Below are 13,903 nucleotides of genomic sequence, written 5' to 3' on the forward strand. Positions count from 1 at the left end.
ACCCGCATGCAGTATCAAGTATTGGGTATCTATCAAGAACAGGTGAATTAATAGTATCTTGTTACCAGACAGGAAGAGGGTTCATATTAATGAATTTCAAGACATACAAAGGCCAGCACATTGCTAGCCGTGTATCCTGATACATCCAGGATGTACATTATAGCACCTCATTGCTTCCAAGCTCATATGACTACTGGCACTTCATATTTCTGCTGGTATGTATCCAATACACAATCAAAAGAAGAGAATAATTTGCCATTCAAAGCAGCCATACATTTGTGACTGTTTCATCTTTTCAAAGAGATGATCCATCAAGACTAAAACGGCACCACAGCTTACAGAAATTAAGATCTATAGGCACTCTTTCCTGTCTCTGGTCTAATAGCAGTGAAAGTAGCCCATGCTAGCATATGACTTTTTCTTCTTTTTTTTCTTTTTTTTTCCCAGTAGTGTCACTTGCCATTTACATGCTACTGCCTTCCCAGCAACAGTTTCTGAATTGCTCCGGCTAATGATATATTTGAAGCCAGACAAAAAATGAATCATATTTTCTCCTAATACGTCAGACCAGTTTTTCTCCTAATCTGATAAGGAAAATTACATTCTTTTGATTGATGATAGTAGGGGTCCCTGAAATGATTCAAGTGGACAATACACACAGTGCCTTTGAGCACGGCAAATCAATTCTTCCCTTTAAACGCCCGCTCGACAACACCAAGAAGAGCAGTGTTGGTTTTATTTTTCACAGGAATAAAGAAATCCAAAGAGTCTCTGAACCAAGGCTAACAACTGTGGGAACATGAAGGGGGAAAAAAAACTGGGGAAAAAGGAACGATGGAAAGAGAAAATAACACACAAAAGACAGACTGTCGAAGAAACAAAACGGAAAAACTGGAGAACGTAAGTAATACCGAGGTCGGATCCCTACTGAGATATCACAGGAGTTTTCTTTCTCGTAATTTTCTCTACGTCAGTTTGTGTTGTGCTTTTTCAGCTTTCCCCCCTCGGAGTCTCGGTACTGAGTCAGTGCCCTGCGCAGGCAGCGAAGGGGAGAACCAATTTACTTTTGTTCGGTTTGTGGGACTGGGCGATTCCGCGATGGAATGCCACCACCCACTGCTTCACTGCTTCACTGGTTAGGAAACTCACGCTAGATATTAAAGTAGGGCACTTGGCTCATTCATTCTACTCTTGAACGTTACTTCTATTTTACCACTGCTTCTGTATGTACATGTATGAACCGTGCAAGAGTAGGCTACAATGTACATCATGGCAAAAACTTCATGGTCCAAGTGATTAGTAATAGATAGTGTATTAAATATCATACCCAATTGTTTGCAGTTTGCATTTCTTCTTTAACACAGTAAGTTTATGACAATACTTTTGAATTATGAATCTGAATATTTCGTCTTTCCATTCAATGTGAAAAAAAAAGACTCGCATAGCAGAATAACCCCCACAAAAAATAACAAATTAAAATAAATAAATAAATGCCTATTTCTGATGAATACAGAATATAACAATCAACTTTGAGTGAAAATAATGGTGAATAAAAAGTGAATGAAAAAAAAAACACTAAAGCTGATAAAACTTTTGAAATGTACCATCGCTATCAAAATATCTATGAGCAAATATGATTCTGCTCACAAACAATATGTCTCACATAATCAACTGTGAAAATGGGAGAACTGAGAATGGTGAATCCAGTCCGCCAGAGATTTCCATTTCTACTGAAGCATTCAGTGTTCACTTTTTTACTGTAATCTCTCATAGCTTCTGTTCTATCCAATAATACACCCACCCTGGGGCACTAACGGGCATACAACTCAGATTTCTGAAACTACAAACACTTGTAAACAATTTTGATGTACCCTCTTCTGGTTATGCCACATCCTCATGATTCTGAACAAATTGTAAATTGAATGTTCACACATCATTACAAAACTCATCACCTGCAACAAATGTCCCATTTATCATTTAGATTATGTATTGTTTTCACAAATAATATTGAAGGATATTGATACCATTTCAGCTTTCCTCTTGAAAATTAAAAAGCATGTAACATACAATCACAATTTCCAATCCTGCAAATCATAATTTCAAGGGGCTCATTGACTGTATTTGTATAATACTGATTCGCTTTAATTGTAGTTCTTTGTGCTTTTGTTGGCGTGAACATTAAAATCTTCTGCTAATAAAGAGTCCACTTGAAGGAAATATTTCTCCTCAAAATCAACAGTCACTATCACTCAGCTGTGATAAGCTTTCGAGCGACTGCACACTTTGCCCCTTGCTATCAGGGTGGGTATGTTATAAAAGCCGACCTTTGTACCACGGCATTTAAATGGTCCCACATACAGTAGACAAACGTACCAGCATAACTCAAATATGCTACGCTATGATCTATGGCATCACATACTTAGGTTATCTTATACGTTTGTCATTATTCAGCAATCGTGCTTGATAATCTTGCACCTTCAATTCAGATGTCATTCCACCAGAAGGATGCTCTGTCATAAAACTTTGCTCTCAAGAAAGGGTGGAAACACCAGCCCTCGGCTGCCCTTCCCAACCCCATCAATTCCACCGCAATGTCGGCTGTTCCACGCAGTTTGCATCAATCTATTGAAATACTAGCATGTATAACCATAGTTGGAAATGGGTTGGAAACATAATTTTTTATACTTTTCTTTGCAATTCTTAACATGTCAAGTTGGCTTTAAAAAGATTAATATTTAGCAAACTATTACAATTTCGCTCAAAAGAAACACCTATTTTTTTTTTTTTTTTTTAAAGTTATAGCTCCTCAATATCTTCCATTCTTTAATCAGGGCTCGATATTAGAGGTAGCCTACTAGCCTGGGAACACTAAAACTTGGGAGTATGGGTACCAAATTTATCTTTCGGTGGTCTGACTGGGCAACTGAAATTCAAAATGGACTGTTACTTTTTGCTTTTATTTTGGCCCACTATATATTTTTCTTGGGCCATCAAAATTTCCATTTTGACTCCATTTTTTAGGTCAACTTCAACATGCTGTAGAATTCGACATCTAGCTCATCTCATCAAGCTTTGGAATATTTGTAATCTGCAGGTAATCTGAATACTACAGAGAATGGTCGCTTAAAAAGAAAAATAAACAGTATTTGTAAATTTTAATATCCAACCATAATCTTCATGGTGCAATAAAACCCATATCATAACACTCAATAATCCAAAATGTAAAGGAGTATCAATATATCAAATATTTTGGTGCTGTAATGACTGTTACATGAACTACAAAGTACAGTTGTACCATAGAAGAAAATGGCACCGTGTTTGTATTTTGTGAACGTGTGTATTGCTTTCGGTCCTCACTGAACAAGTGCCGAATAGAAAAAGCAATTTTATGAGACATTCCTTCTCGATGAACGTCGGAATGCCACCTGACAAATCATTGCATTGAAGACAGAGCGAGGTCCTTTAATCCTTCCCTTCAGCCCACTCTTGGCAGCTAAGTCTGATATCTTTGAATGTCAACACCAATTCCACCAAGATTTGGGTGTAACGACGGACGAACAATCGGAATTATCTCACTGAACAACAAACGGGGAAATATTTTAAGTCTGGGCCATCTGAACAAAAGACATTGAGTCCTATCACAGGGAATTGAGTGCCATAATACACAGAAAACAGCCTATCTTGTCTGCAGACGGTACAGAGTATGTATATTCCTTGAAGGTTGGGTAATTCCAAGGACAATCTTACTCCAAAACTACTGTTTATATTAAACCATGAATGAAACTTCCGTGAAATTTCACAAGGAGCAGAGATTCACGAAAGTAAAATGCACGCTGCAGTTTCCGTCTAGACATAATGCACTGACTGCCATTACTGTGCCATGCAAAGTATGAGAATACTCATAATTTTTTCATGGTTAGCAATTCACAAAGGCAAGTGGCTCTAATTCATGAATGTTTAATGATGTGAATGTTGCTGGCTGTATTGCATAAACTGTTTCTCTGAACATACACTGCAGTTCGGACGCTTCCAAGGCAAAACCTACACAAGATTTAGACCCCGTTTACAGTGCGGGGCTGGGCCGAGCTGCAGCTGATTCGCGGCCAAGCCCCGCAATTTTGTCCCGTTTACACGGCCAGGCTCGGCCGTGATTTAATTCAAACCTTTCAACATTTTGTCGTAGTGGAGCTCTGCTTGCAAACAAATGCAATTTGGTATAGTCTGGTTTTTAGACCCTTTGCCAAGTGGATTCCGTGGCGACGAAGTCGCCGTTCAGGCAAAGGCCTTTGCCGAAGGAAAAATCCTTTGCAGGACAAAACCACCTAAAACTATACTAGTTTTCGATGCTGAGGGGGTTAATATCGTGAATAGCGAAGTAGTACGGGCAGAGGGTCTGGAAGCCAGACTAAAATTGGCCGTGCATTTGGCCCAGTTTGCGTTTACACTAAGAAGAGGCCGGGCTCGGCCGCGGCTCAGCCACGGCCGAGACCACCTCCACAGTGTGGCCAAATGCGCGGCCAATTTTGGCCCCGCATTTTGGCCCCGTATTTGGCCTTTTAAGCGTTTACACTGAAATGAAGGCGGGCTCGACCACGGCCGTGCCACGGCCGAGCCTCGCACTGTAAACAAGGTCTTAGCTTTTCATGCTTTCTACAAATGAAGTTGTAGGCTCAGTCATGTGTACATATGTATGAAAGTAGAAGTAAAGGCAGTAAATTCACAATGGCGACACTTCACAAGCTACCACTTCCTGGTTCGCATTTAGGACTGTCCAATCAACAGCGAAATTGTAATTGTAGTAGCAATCGTACTAAATATGATTACAAGTCCAGCTTCAAATACACCTATCATTCATTACTTCGTATAAACTTCAAACTAGGAACACCCAGAAACTTGATGAATGGAAACATAAGCTTTAAAAAAGGCGAAACCGTTCAGTTCCTCGCGTGTCAAGCTTTCGATGACTTCCATCCTTGTTGAGCATTGCCCTAGCCAATCATGTCCCGAGACAATTCCGAAACCAAAACCTCGCCAACATCCAAGCACACGGCGGGCACTGAAGTTGCATGATAAACTATCGTCTCTTAATAGTCAATGATCCTTTCGGAATGAAAAGCTACATAAAATATGTAAGTGCTCTATACCTATGAGACAGTCAGACATATAAAATTGGCATGGCATTTTTTTCCCACCATACGGTACACACAACTAATAAATACTATGCATGTACCTCTCTGCAAAACCAGGAAGACCAATTTCAATTTGAAAAAGCTATGAAAAGACACAGATTCATTAAAAGCACTGAATACTTTTTTGTGCAATTCATCTTGTGTGTGTGTGTGTGTGTGTGTGTGTGTGTGCTGAGCCAATTTCAGCAAGCTTTACTACAAAAGTTTATAATTCTTGCTGATGAGAGCATATCTTCACACATTTCAACAACTCAAAAAACGCCTGTGTAGTTTTCTTGCGCTAGTTCAGTACAGCACAAAATTTGCAAACATTTCCGGACCACAATATATATAGGCCTACTATAGTAACTCTTTACCACATATTTTCCTTCTTTATACTCCTTTGCAAGAGAATAAAAACTGAGTTAATGCCAGTCTAGACATCAGAGACAGATAGTCTGGAGATGGATTTGAGGGGGGAAATGTGGCTATAATGTAAAATGAGAGTCTCACCTTCTTGTTGAGTTTCAGCCAAGTGCTCAGACCTTTTGAATCTGTGTACTGGAGACCAAAGAACCAGATTTCCCTCAGACCTATCGTCTTCACCACCTGCAGAGCAAAGGACGAAGAAATGAAAGACACAACTCTCTCTGTACCAGGGACTTTGTTCAGAGTGTTCAATACTATGTGGTTTACTGTGCCAATCAGAACTCGGAGCACACCAATGGTTAATAAGATATGAGTCATCAAGTTCATGCGCGGTACTACAAGGAAACAATGGATGATACAATATCTATCTTGTTTTATGTCAAATATGTCATGAAATTCTATAGTCACTTCTTCTGTATGGAATCAAAGTCAACTTATGTGTAGTGGAATTGCATTCTACATCAAACACATCACCATGGTCTGTTTGAATGATTTCATGTCAACATACATGTATGTTATCCTTAGAAAATGACATTTATCTCAATGTACATTTTCACTGATCATACTTTCCATGGATGGAATATATATCATCTCATATGAAAACATTCATTGATGCTAGTATACTGTATAATGGAATAAAGCTCATGACATGCTACAGTGCTTTCCCTGTCTGCAAGTGAACAAACTATTAGTATGTATGGAGAGCAGACACATTTTTAAAATCCACCCACTCTGGGGGAACATGGTACTGGCTAATGAATCCACTACGTGGGTGACATCCCTACACACATTATGCTACCCAACTGCTGTTTATAGCTTTGGACCGCAGCTCTTTTGAATAATGCATGATCAGGCTATACTCCGCAAAGATTACTATTTCAGCACACAACAACCACCTCTGTCTCAGCCTAGAAAGGTGATAGCTCCCACCAACGATGCACACTACTGGGTCTTGCTCACAAAAAAACAACTCTGATGCATTAACATGAAAACACAATTATGTACCTACATGTAGTACACACAGACTACTCTAAGTACAACTCATCCATCCCCCCCCCCCCCCTCCCTGATACAAAGTCTCATAAAATTAAAAACCTCTGCCCTCCGCAGTTGAGTAGCCTTGACATCAATGGTTGCAGGTAATAGCTTTCCCTCATCATACATGTTATCTTGACTGCCTAGCATGATGTATATGAGCACTGACATCACAATGGTATCATAGCAACCGTATCCCTCTGAGAAATGTGTTCTAGAATTCAATGATTCAAAAACTGGGTGTGTACATGCATGGTGTAAAGCTATGGGAGAGGTTAACTTTCAACCGCACAATGGCAAAGTGCTGTACATCATCATTTTGCTGAACAGCAGGATCTACAATTTGTCTGCTGACTGCAGTAGTAGATAACACTAGATTAATACGCTAATTAGCTTGTCTAATTTTTGCAAATCGAGACTTCCCAACAATTTTGCGAGTGGTTAAATTTGTGATTTTGGAATACAGCAATATACAGAAAAATGTGCGCATGCACGTCGCATTCAAGTTTTCAAATGTGCACACAGCACCCTACTTGCTAAATTCACTAAAATATACAGCGTACATGCAGTACTTACTGTAAAACACGATATTTTCGCAGCATGAAAATTTTGCAAATTGCCACTGGCATCCAATGCATATTGTATAAGCAAGAACTTCTGCATGCATTTAAATTTTGCGAATGTTGGCACTCGCGAAATTTGCGAAATTAAAATGCATGCAAATATTCCTTGTTTTACAGTAAGTTTTAATCCATGAACAAGTGCTTTTCATATTGTTTAATATCATGGTTAGATACAGAGACACTCATCACAAATTTTGATCATATTACCGGTACATATTTAGACATAATATTGGCTTCATAGCAATATCACTTCAAATGTTGTTCCTCAACCTGTCATCTGATATTTTGCATATTTCACAGGAATGTCTAGTACCATGATACTGACAGATCAGGCGGACTTTGTAGATTATTTTGGGGTTGCTCCCTGTATCGACATTGAGCTGTGAAACCATCAAATAATGCAGAAAGGTAATCTTATACAATGCCTGAGAATATGTGCACTCATAGAGTAGTTCAAAGGGAACAATAGACTTCGGATCAAAAAGTTTTTTGCTTGCGATGTATATAACATATCTATATTTAGAGTTCAAGTAATTAAAAACACATGAAATTCACCTTACTGGCTGGGTACATGAACATTACTCGTACAAAAATTGCCACTTTTCCAGTATTACAGATAAGTGGCTCACATCAGAGGCACTAAAAACTTTATTTTGATATAAATCAGAAAGGAAATTATTGATTTGCCACTTTTGTTTCTGCAAGCAATGGATTTGAAAATCAAATCAAGCTCGATTATGTCCACTTACATGCACTGATAAAACTGCCTCCACTTGATGGTAATGCTTTACCTAGATCAGCACACAACAATACATGTACATGCTGCATCCCTCCTTCATACCATCATTTAATTTCTTTTGTTTGCATTAATAGAGACCAATGAAGCAGAGCCCTGATGCATATGAAAGTACTCTGCATGTATGCAACGAAAGCTGCCACGATCCTGTGAAGATCCATTTAATTTTTTTCAGGTCAATTCTCATGCATGATGCATGTAAAATAACCAACAGTGCATTTCATACTTTATCCACTACCCACACCACTGCCTCTGCCTGTGCGGCTATAGAACAGGTTTCTACGTACGAAATGGCACACAAATGTCAAACCGTATGCAAACAGCACTTATAGTATTCATCCCAGGTACTATACCGTTGTATCAGGCAACCTGCGATATATTATCTTAATGGCAGCTACGCCCAGGCTCAACTATCAAAGACCTTTAGGTGGCTTGCCAAGTGCTGCATTCCTTCATTGATATTTTTGTTTTCAATTTTTCTGTAATACCTGACCTTCTCAACATACTAAATACTATTTTAATCTTTCACTGCACACATTTCATTATAACGCTTGGAGTGTTCAGGTATGCCTATTATCGATAACACACTCTGTGCTCACATGACATTGCGTGTGTTGCATGAACAGGGGCTCACATTACGGAAGTCTCGATGACACAGTGACTTATTGATGGTGGGGTCACAGGGTCGCTAAAATCTTGTACAGTAAATACAATTGAGTTATCATCGCAGGGTTCTTAGCATTCACTGATCAAAAAAAGGGAGATTCCAATGATAGGAGATACAGTAGCTGTGTGTTACATGCATTCCAATCTAGGCAAATGTTATTTCCTAAATTAAGGAGGAATGTACATTCTCTTGTAAATGTTGCAGCATGAAGACATAATATAATGTATAATCTGTCTTAAATTCACAGGAAGCCTCCCACAGAATCAGGGGGACTTGGCAGCTCTAATCTTGGTCTCCAATACTGCAGCAACTCAAAGCCTTCGCAATTCAACTTCAATACTCCAGTTGATGCTTCTGGCCATGAAGATGAGCAAACGAGTACATGCACTATGTATGTACTAGACACACCAAACTGCCTTTTAAAAGCTAGTCTTGGTAGATCAATTTTGCACTGGATGCAAACACCAGTAAACTAGAGTTGAAGATTTCTACTTTGTCATGTACCCTACCCCTCCTCCTCCTGAAAAATACAAATTTGCTCTTATTACATTGTATCTTATGAGAACAAAAACCTATACTGCATACTGTAAAAGTGGAAATTTTCGCCGTGTTGAAATTTTCGCGCATTTCGCGCAACCAGAAACTAGCGCGAAAATAAAAACACGCGAATATTTTGCTTGCCATACGTTCCTGTGCGTGATGTCTTGATTCCGCGGAATTAAAAACACGCGAAACTCTTCTGACCCGGCCTAGCGCGAAAAATTAGTCCCGCGAAAATATCCACTTTTACAGTAGTAGTGAAGTGTTTCTGTGTATTAATATGTGCACTATAAAATCTTGCACTGACTGACATAAAGATTGGTTTCATCAACTACTGAGTGGATTTCTGTCAATTTAAAACATTGGCAACATAATATAGGATTTAAACTACTTTACAGTGCTGTATATTCTTCATTTCATCTGTAGGTAAAGACTGAATGTCATCTAAAACCTATTATCAATGAGCTAGACAAACTGTTCTGGAAGATGCTGGAAACATCTGCCCTTGGGAATACAAGATTCCCTCATACCATCTGCTGTCTGTTCTACGCCCACTTTGCTTTACTCCATCTCACAAGATATGTTGCAAAAAAAACAAAAACAACAACAACAACAACCTCACATTAGTCTTGATTCAGCCCAAAACTGATTATCATTAACAACATTTATAAAACAAGACACTCGATGTCAATGTTGCTCCTACATTCTTTAGTCTACAAATCTCAATTTCAGCCAGCAGCCATGCATATTTTGCTGTCAATTTTTGCTTTCATTGTACCATACCACTGATACACTCATACTCATGGCACTCCTTCATGACCTTTGACCTGGCAACATTCCAGTTTTGCAACCACTTAGGAGCGGACAAGGGATTACAATATCTCATCAACCGTCAAACTGGTAAAATGTAAAATTCATTGAATACTTCCCAGCAAGAAGCAATGTCATTATACCTTGTTTTTAGAATGGTACATCGTACATATACACAGGCCCGTACCAAACTTGAACATGTCCTTGCCATGCTTTTGCAGATGTTATTTTTCTAAAAATTAAGAGGTATGCAGACATGAGCGGATCAAACTCTTTTTAAAAGGAAATAAAATGTTCAGGTATGTCATTCATCCCAGATCTCAATACAATCAGATAGGAGAATCATCTCCTACCTTGTATCATTGTTACATGTACGCTCGAGAGAGCGCATTATCAAAGGGTTCCCACTTGTACTCTCTAACAAATGGAACTGTGTACATCAATCCCATACGAAAAACATAACATTTCAAGAATTCTTTTCACAATCACTGTTTTCAACAAGCTCTGCATCCGTGTGTGCACGTCCAATGGCATGCAAACACACAATTTCAATATCATTGATGCATGTATAACGCTGTCAGTAGTTTTGGCACATATTCTTATTTTCCATGAATTGGCACTATTTTGGTATGGAAGATCCTGGACAAGGCCATAAAAACATGCAGACATTCATTACACCTGTACAAGCTGAAATTTTTGCAAAACGCTACTTGTCAGACATTTTTGTGTTATTAATATCGAGATTGCCTGGATCTAGTTATTATTACCTCGCCTTTCATGAAATGAGCAGGTTAAGAAGTTCACTTGCTGTGAACAGGCCATTTAAAGGTTGGTCATTAGTAATACATTGAATGGACAGACTGACGGACAAATAGACTGGCAGAAAGACAGACAGACACACACACACAAACACACAGAAACACAAATAAGTCCATGTGTGTGTACACTATGATATAAACACAGATAGATCCATACGCAACACACAGACACACACATACATACAATGCATGTACACGAACATATAAAATACTTGTACATGTATGAACGTTTGTGCATATCATGCGTGTGAAATTGATCTAGAGTGACTGAATGTATGCCATGTTTGCCCTGCTTGTGTTTATGTGTGTGTGTGTGTGTGTGTGTGCATGTGTGTGTGTTAACGTGCGTGTGTGTGTGTTAATGTGCGCGTTTATGTGTATGTGTGTGTGTGTGTGTGTGTGTATGCTACATTATTCTCCTACCTGGTCAAAGAGCTGCTTGCCACTTGTGTTCTGCTGGATGGCAAATTCCAGCTCTGCATCCATGGTGGTGACGCGAACCGAGACCTGCCATTAAAATCCACACATCAAATGACATTACTGGGACTAAGTCAAAGACTCGCATGACATTCACTCGGAAAATGTATGTCAAACTAAAGCTATAGAGGTAATCCTAAACGACACAAAAATAAAACCCATATCAATTATATTCCATTCTAATGAAAAAATGATGAACGACTCGCATCTCACAATTCATTGTAAAACATAGACTTTAATAATTATGGTCTGCATCCTTTCCACATATAATTAGACTGATCACTAGAATATCAATCATTAATATTTCATACAATGAAAATTATGGAAGACTTCCTTATGTCTCCCCCCCCCCCCTTAAATCTTACTACAATCTTTTCTAAATGTGTGTGTGTGTGTTTGCATCTGTGCATAAGCCAAGTAATATGCCAAAGTTAGTGGGAAATTACAGTATCTTTCCTGAAAATTACATCTCCAGATGTGAACACTACCTGCACTCGGCATTTTTTTTTTCTTGGTTGCTGTTGGTTCAATATTTCAAATGGATTTACTTGAAAGCTAAAGAAGAAAGCTTAGACTTCTACATAATATTCAGGTACTATTTATGTTGCAGCTCATCTGCATCATTTTGTTATCGTCACAGGAAGTTTGTCATTTGCTGCTTAACAATTTGTGAATGAAGTTCAAAACTGTTTACTGCAAGCAAATAAAAGAAAATCATCAATTTTCATTTCAATTTACAGATTCTAGTATGACTGGGAATCCTTCCTTTTCCACAGTCCAAGCTTGGCTCAACCTATACCAAACAGGGAGTATTTCATCAAAATGAAAAGGGGAAAGTTACTCATTGCATACACATTCTACAGTTGTATCTGAACAAACACGGTAGAAATGGTCCACCGGGTCAGATGAATATTGTTGTGGAATTAAAATATGAAATTGTGTAACATATCACAAGCTTTGAAAAAAAGGCACAATGCTTACTTTTACTAATTTTCACACTAGTTTCATGCCAAACAAAATGTGTAAAAAATTTTCACTTTTAAAGTATTTTTTTCTTAGTTGCTAAAAATGGCTGCATGGAAAAGGGATCCAAATAATGTCCGAAGACGTTTAGAAAAGACTAGACTAGTATTGAAAATATATTGTAGAACGACTACATTATAATCAAATTCACCGGGAAAATGTGATCTTGAATGTTAATGTAGAAACAATAAAAACAAATGTGAATTGTGATATAACGTTATATAATGACACAGAACCCGTATGTTCCATCACAGATTTATAGCCAGGTTGCAAAGATGGAAACTTACACCTGGCCGTGGCATCTTGAATGTTGGCCTTCACTGCTGCAAACGAAAAGAGAAGATCCCAAATAGTCACTGTTTTTAATGGCGATGTTCCACTGTGACAATAATACTTGTTGTCCAGTAGGGAGAAACTGTCATCAAGGATGTAGGGTAAGGAAATCTGGGGAAACTTTCCAGCTCCCAGGCACCAAGAGGATATCCAATTTTTGTCCACCAGTTAAAACACCTGCAGGAAAAGGAAGACAAACCAAATTAACGTTCTGGAGATCAGGGTCTCTAGCCCGACACCAACAACAGTAGCCAAAACACCTTATTGCAGCTCAAGCCTTATATATGGTAGCTACAGTGATCCCAATCTTAATGACTTCCGCGGCTATGCCCTCTCCAAAGTTTATAGGTGGAGTCAACTAGTCCAAGCCAAGGTATGCAAGATGATTCATAACAAATACACACCCCATTCATAACCGAACACTTATCGTACAGACTAGCCGCTCCACACACACTACGAGAACAGCACACGTCACTCCACCCACTACCAACTCGCGACCGCATTCACATCGGGGAAGCCAACACTAACGGTCGCCCTGAAAGCTAAAGCGGCGTCATTCATAGCAAAGGCGCCGCGGCGCACATGCGCTGGGTAGGAAAGCGATCGGTTTTTACATTGAAATCCCCGTACACGCGCGGACGGACGACTCGGATCGTACACGACTGCTGCCGCAGTACGGTAAATCGCTCGGTGGGCGGTTCAATTTCAGAGTAGATACCACTTTTCAGCATTTACAAACCTATGACACGATATTGTGCAACTTTTAATACAAACGATATTAATTTCAAGATCAAAAGCACTAACATTTCAAATGTATTTTGCTTCTGTTTGATAAATTAAGGCATTTTTTCGAACTTACCCACTTCCGAGATCTCGATTGGTAGACCGGATGTAGTACCTCTCATTCAAAATGGCTGTCAATGGGTGTGGTGACGTTAACTGTCAATCATTCACGTTTCATTACTACTACCCCCTCGCGGTGAATTCAACCAATTGGGGGTCCGTGTATTGCTAGTCTAATACTGCCAGAAGTGCAGGTGTATTATCGATCTTGGGCAGAACAATAATGTTATTTTTCGTCTCTCTGTATTCAAAAACTTAACCGTAAACGTGTACGGATGCTGTATCAATATCATTACATTCTAAACTTACAGCAAAGAACTTATTAAGCCTACTTTTCAGTG

General features: G+C 38.9%; 1 protein-coding gene across 1 annotated transcript in view; it reads right to left on the reverse strand.

The window, feature by feature from the left end:
* The window catches only part of LOC140242811 (moesin-like), a 56,246-nt gene extending 42,613 nt beyond the window's left edge, over window positions 1-13,633 (reverse strand). The window contains exons 1-4 of the mRNA XM_072322566.1: window positions 13,579-13,633; window positions 12,674-12,896; window positions 11,310-11,393; window positions 5,682-5,777 (exon numbers count right to left, since the gene is read on the reverse strand). Coding sequence (XP_072178667.1) covers window positions 5,682-5,777; window positions 11,310-11,393; window positions 12,674-12,688 — 195 coding nt within the window. The 5' untranslated portion in view covers window positions 12,689-12,896; window positions 13,579-13,633. The remainder of the gene's footprint in view (window positions 1-5,681; window positions 5,778-11,309; window positions 11,394-12,673; window positions 12,897-13,578) is intronic.
* Between the last annotated feature and the right edge of the window lie 270 nt (window positions 13,634-13,903).

Source organism: Diadema setosum, chromosome 19, assembly GCF_964275005.1.
Source record: "Diadema setosum chromosome 19, eeDiaSeto1, whole genome shotgun sequence".
NCBI classification, from domain to species: Eukaryota; Metazoa; Echinodermata; class Echinoidea; order Diadematoida; family Diadematidae; genus Diadema; species Diadema setosum.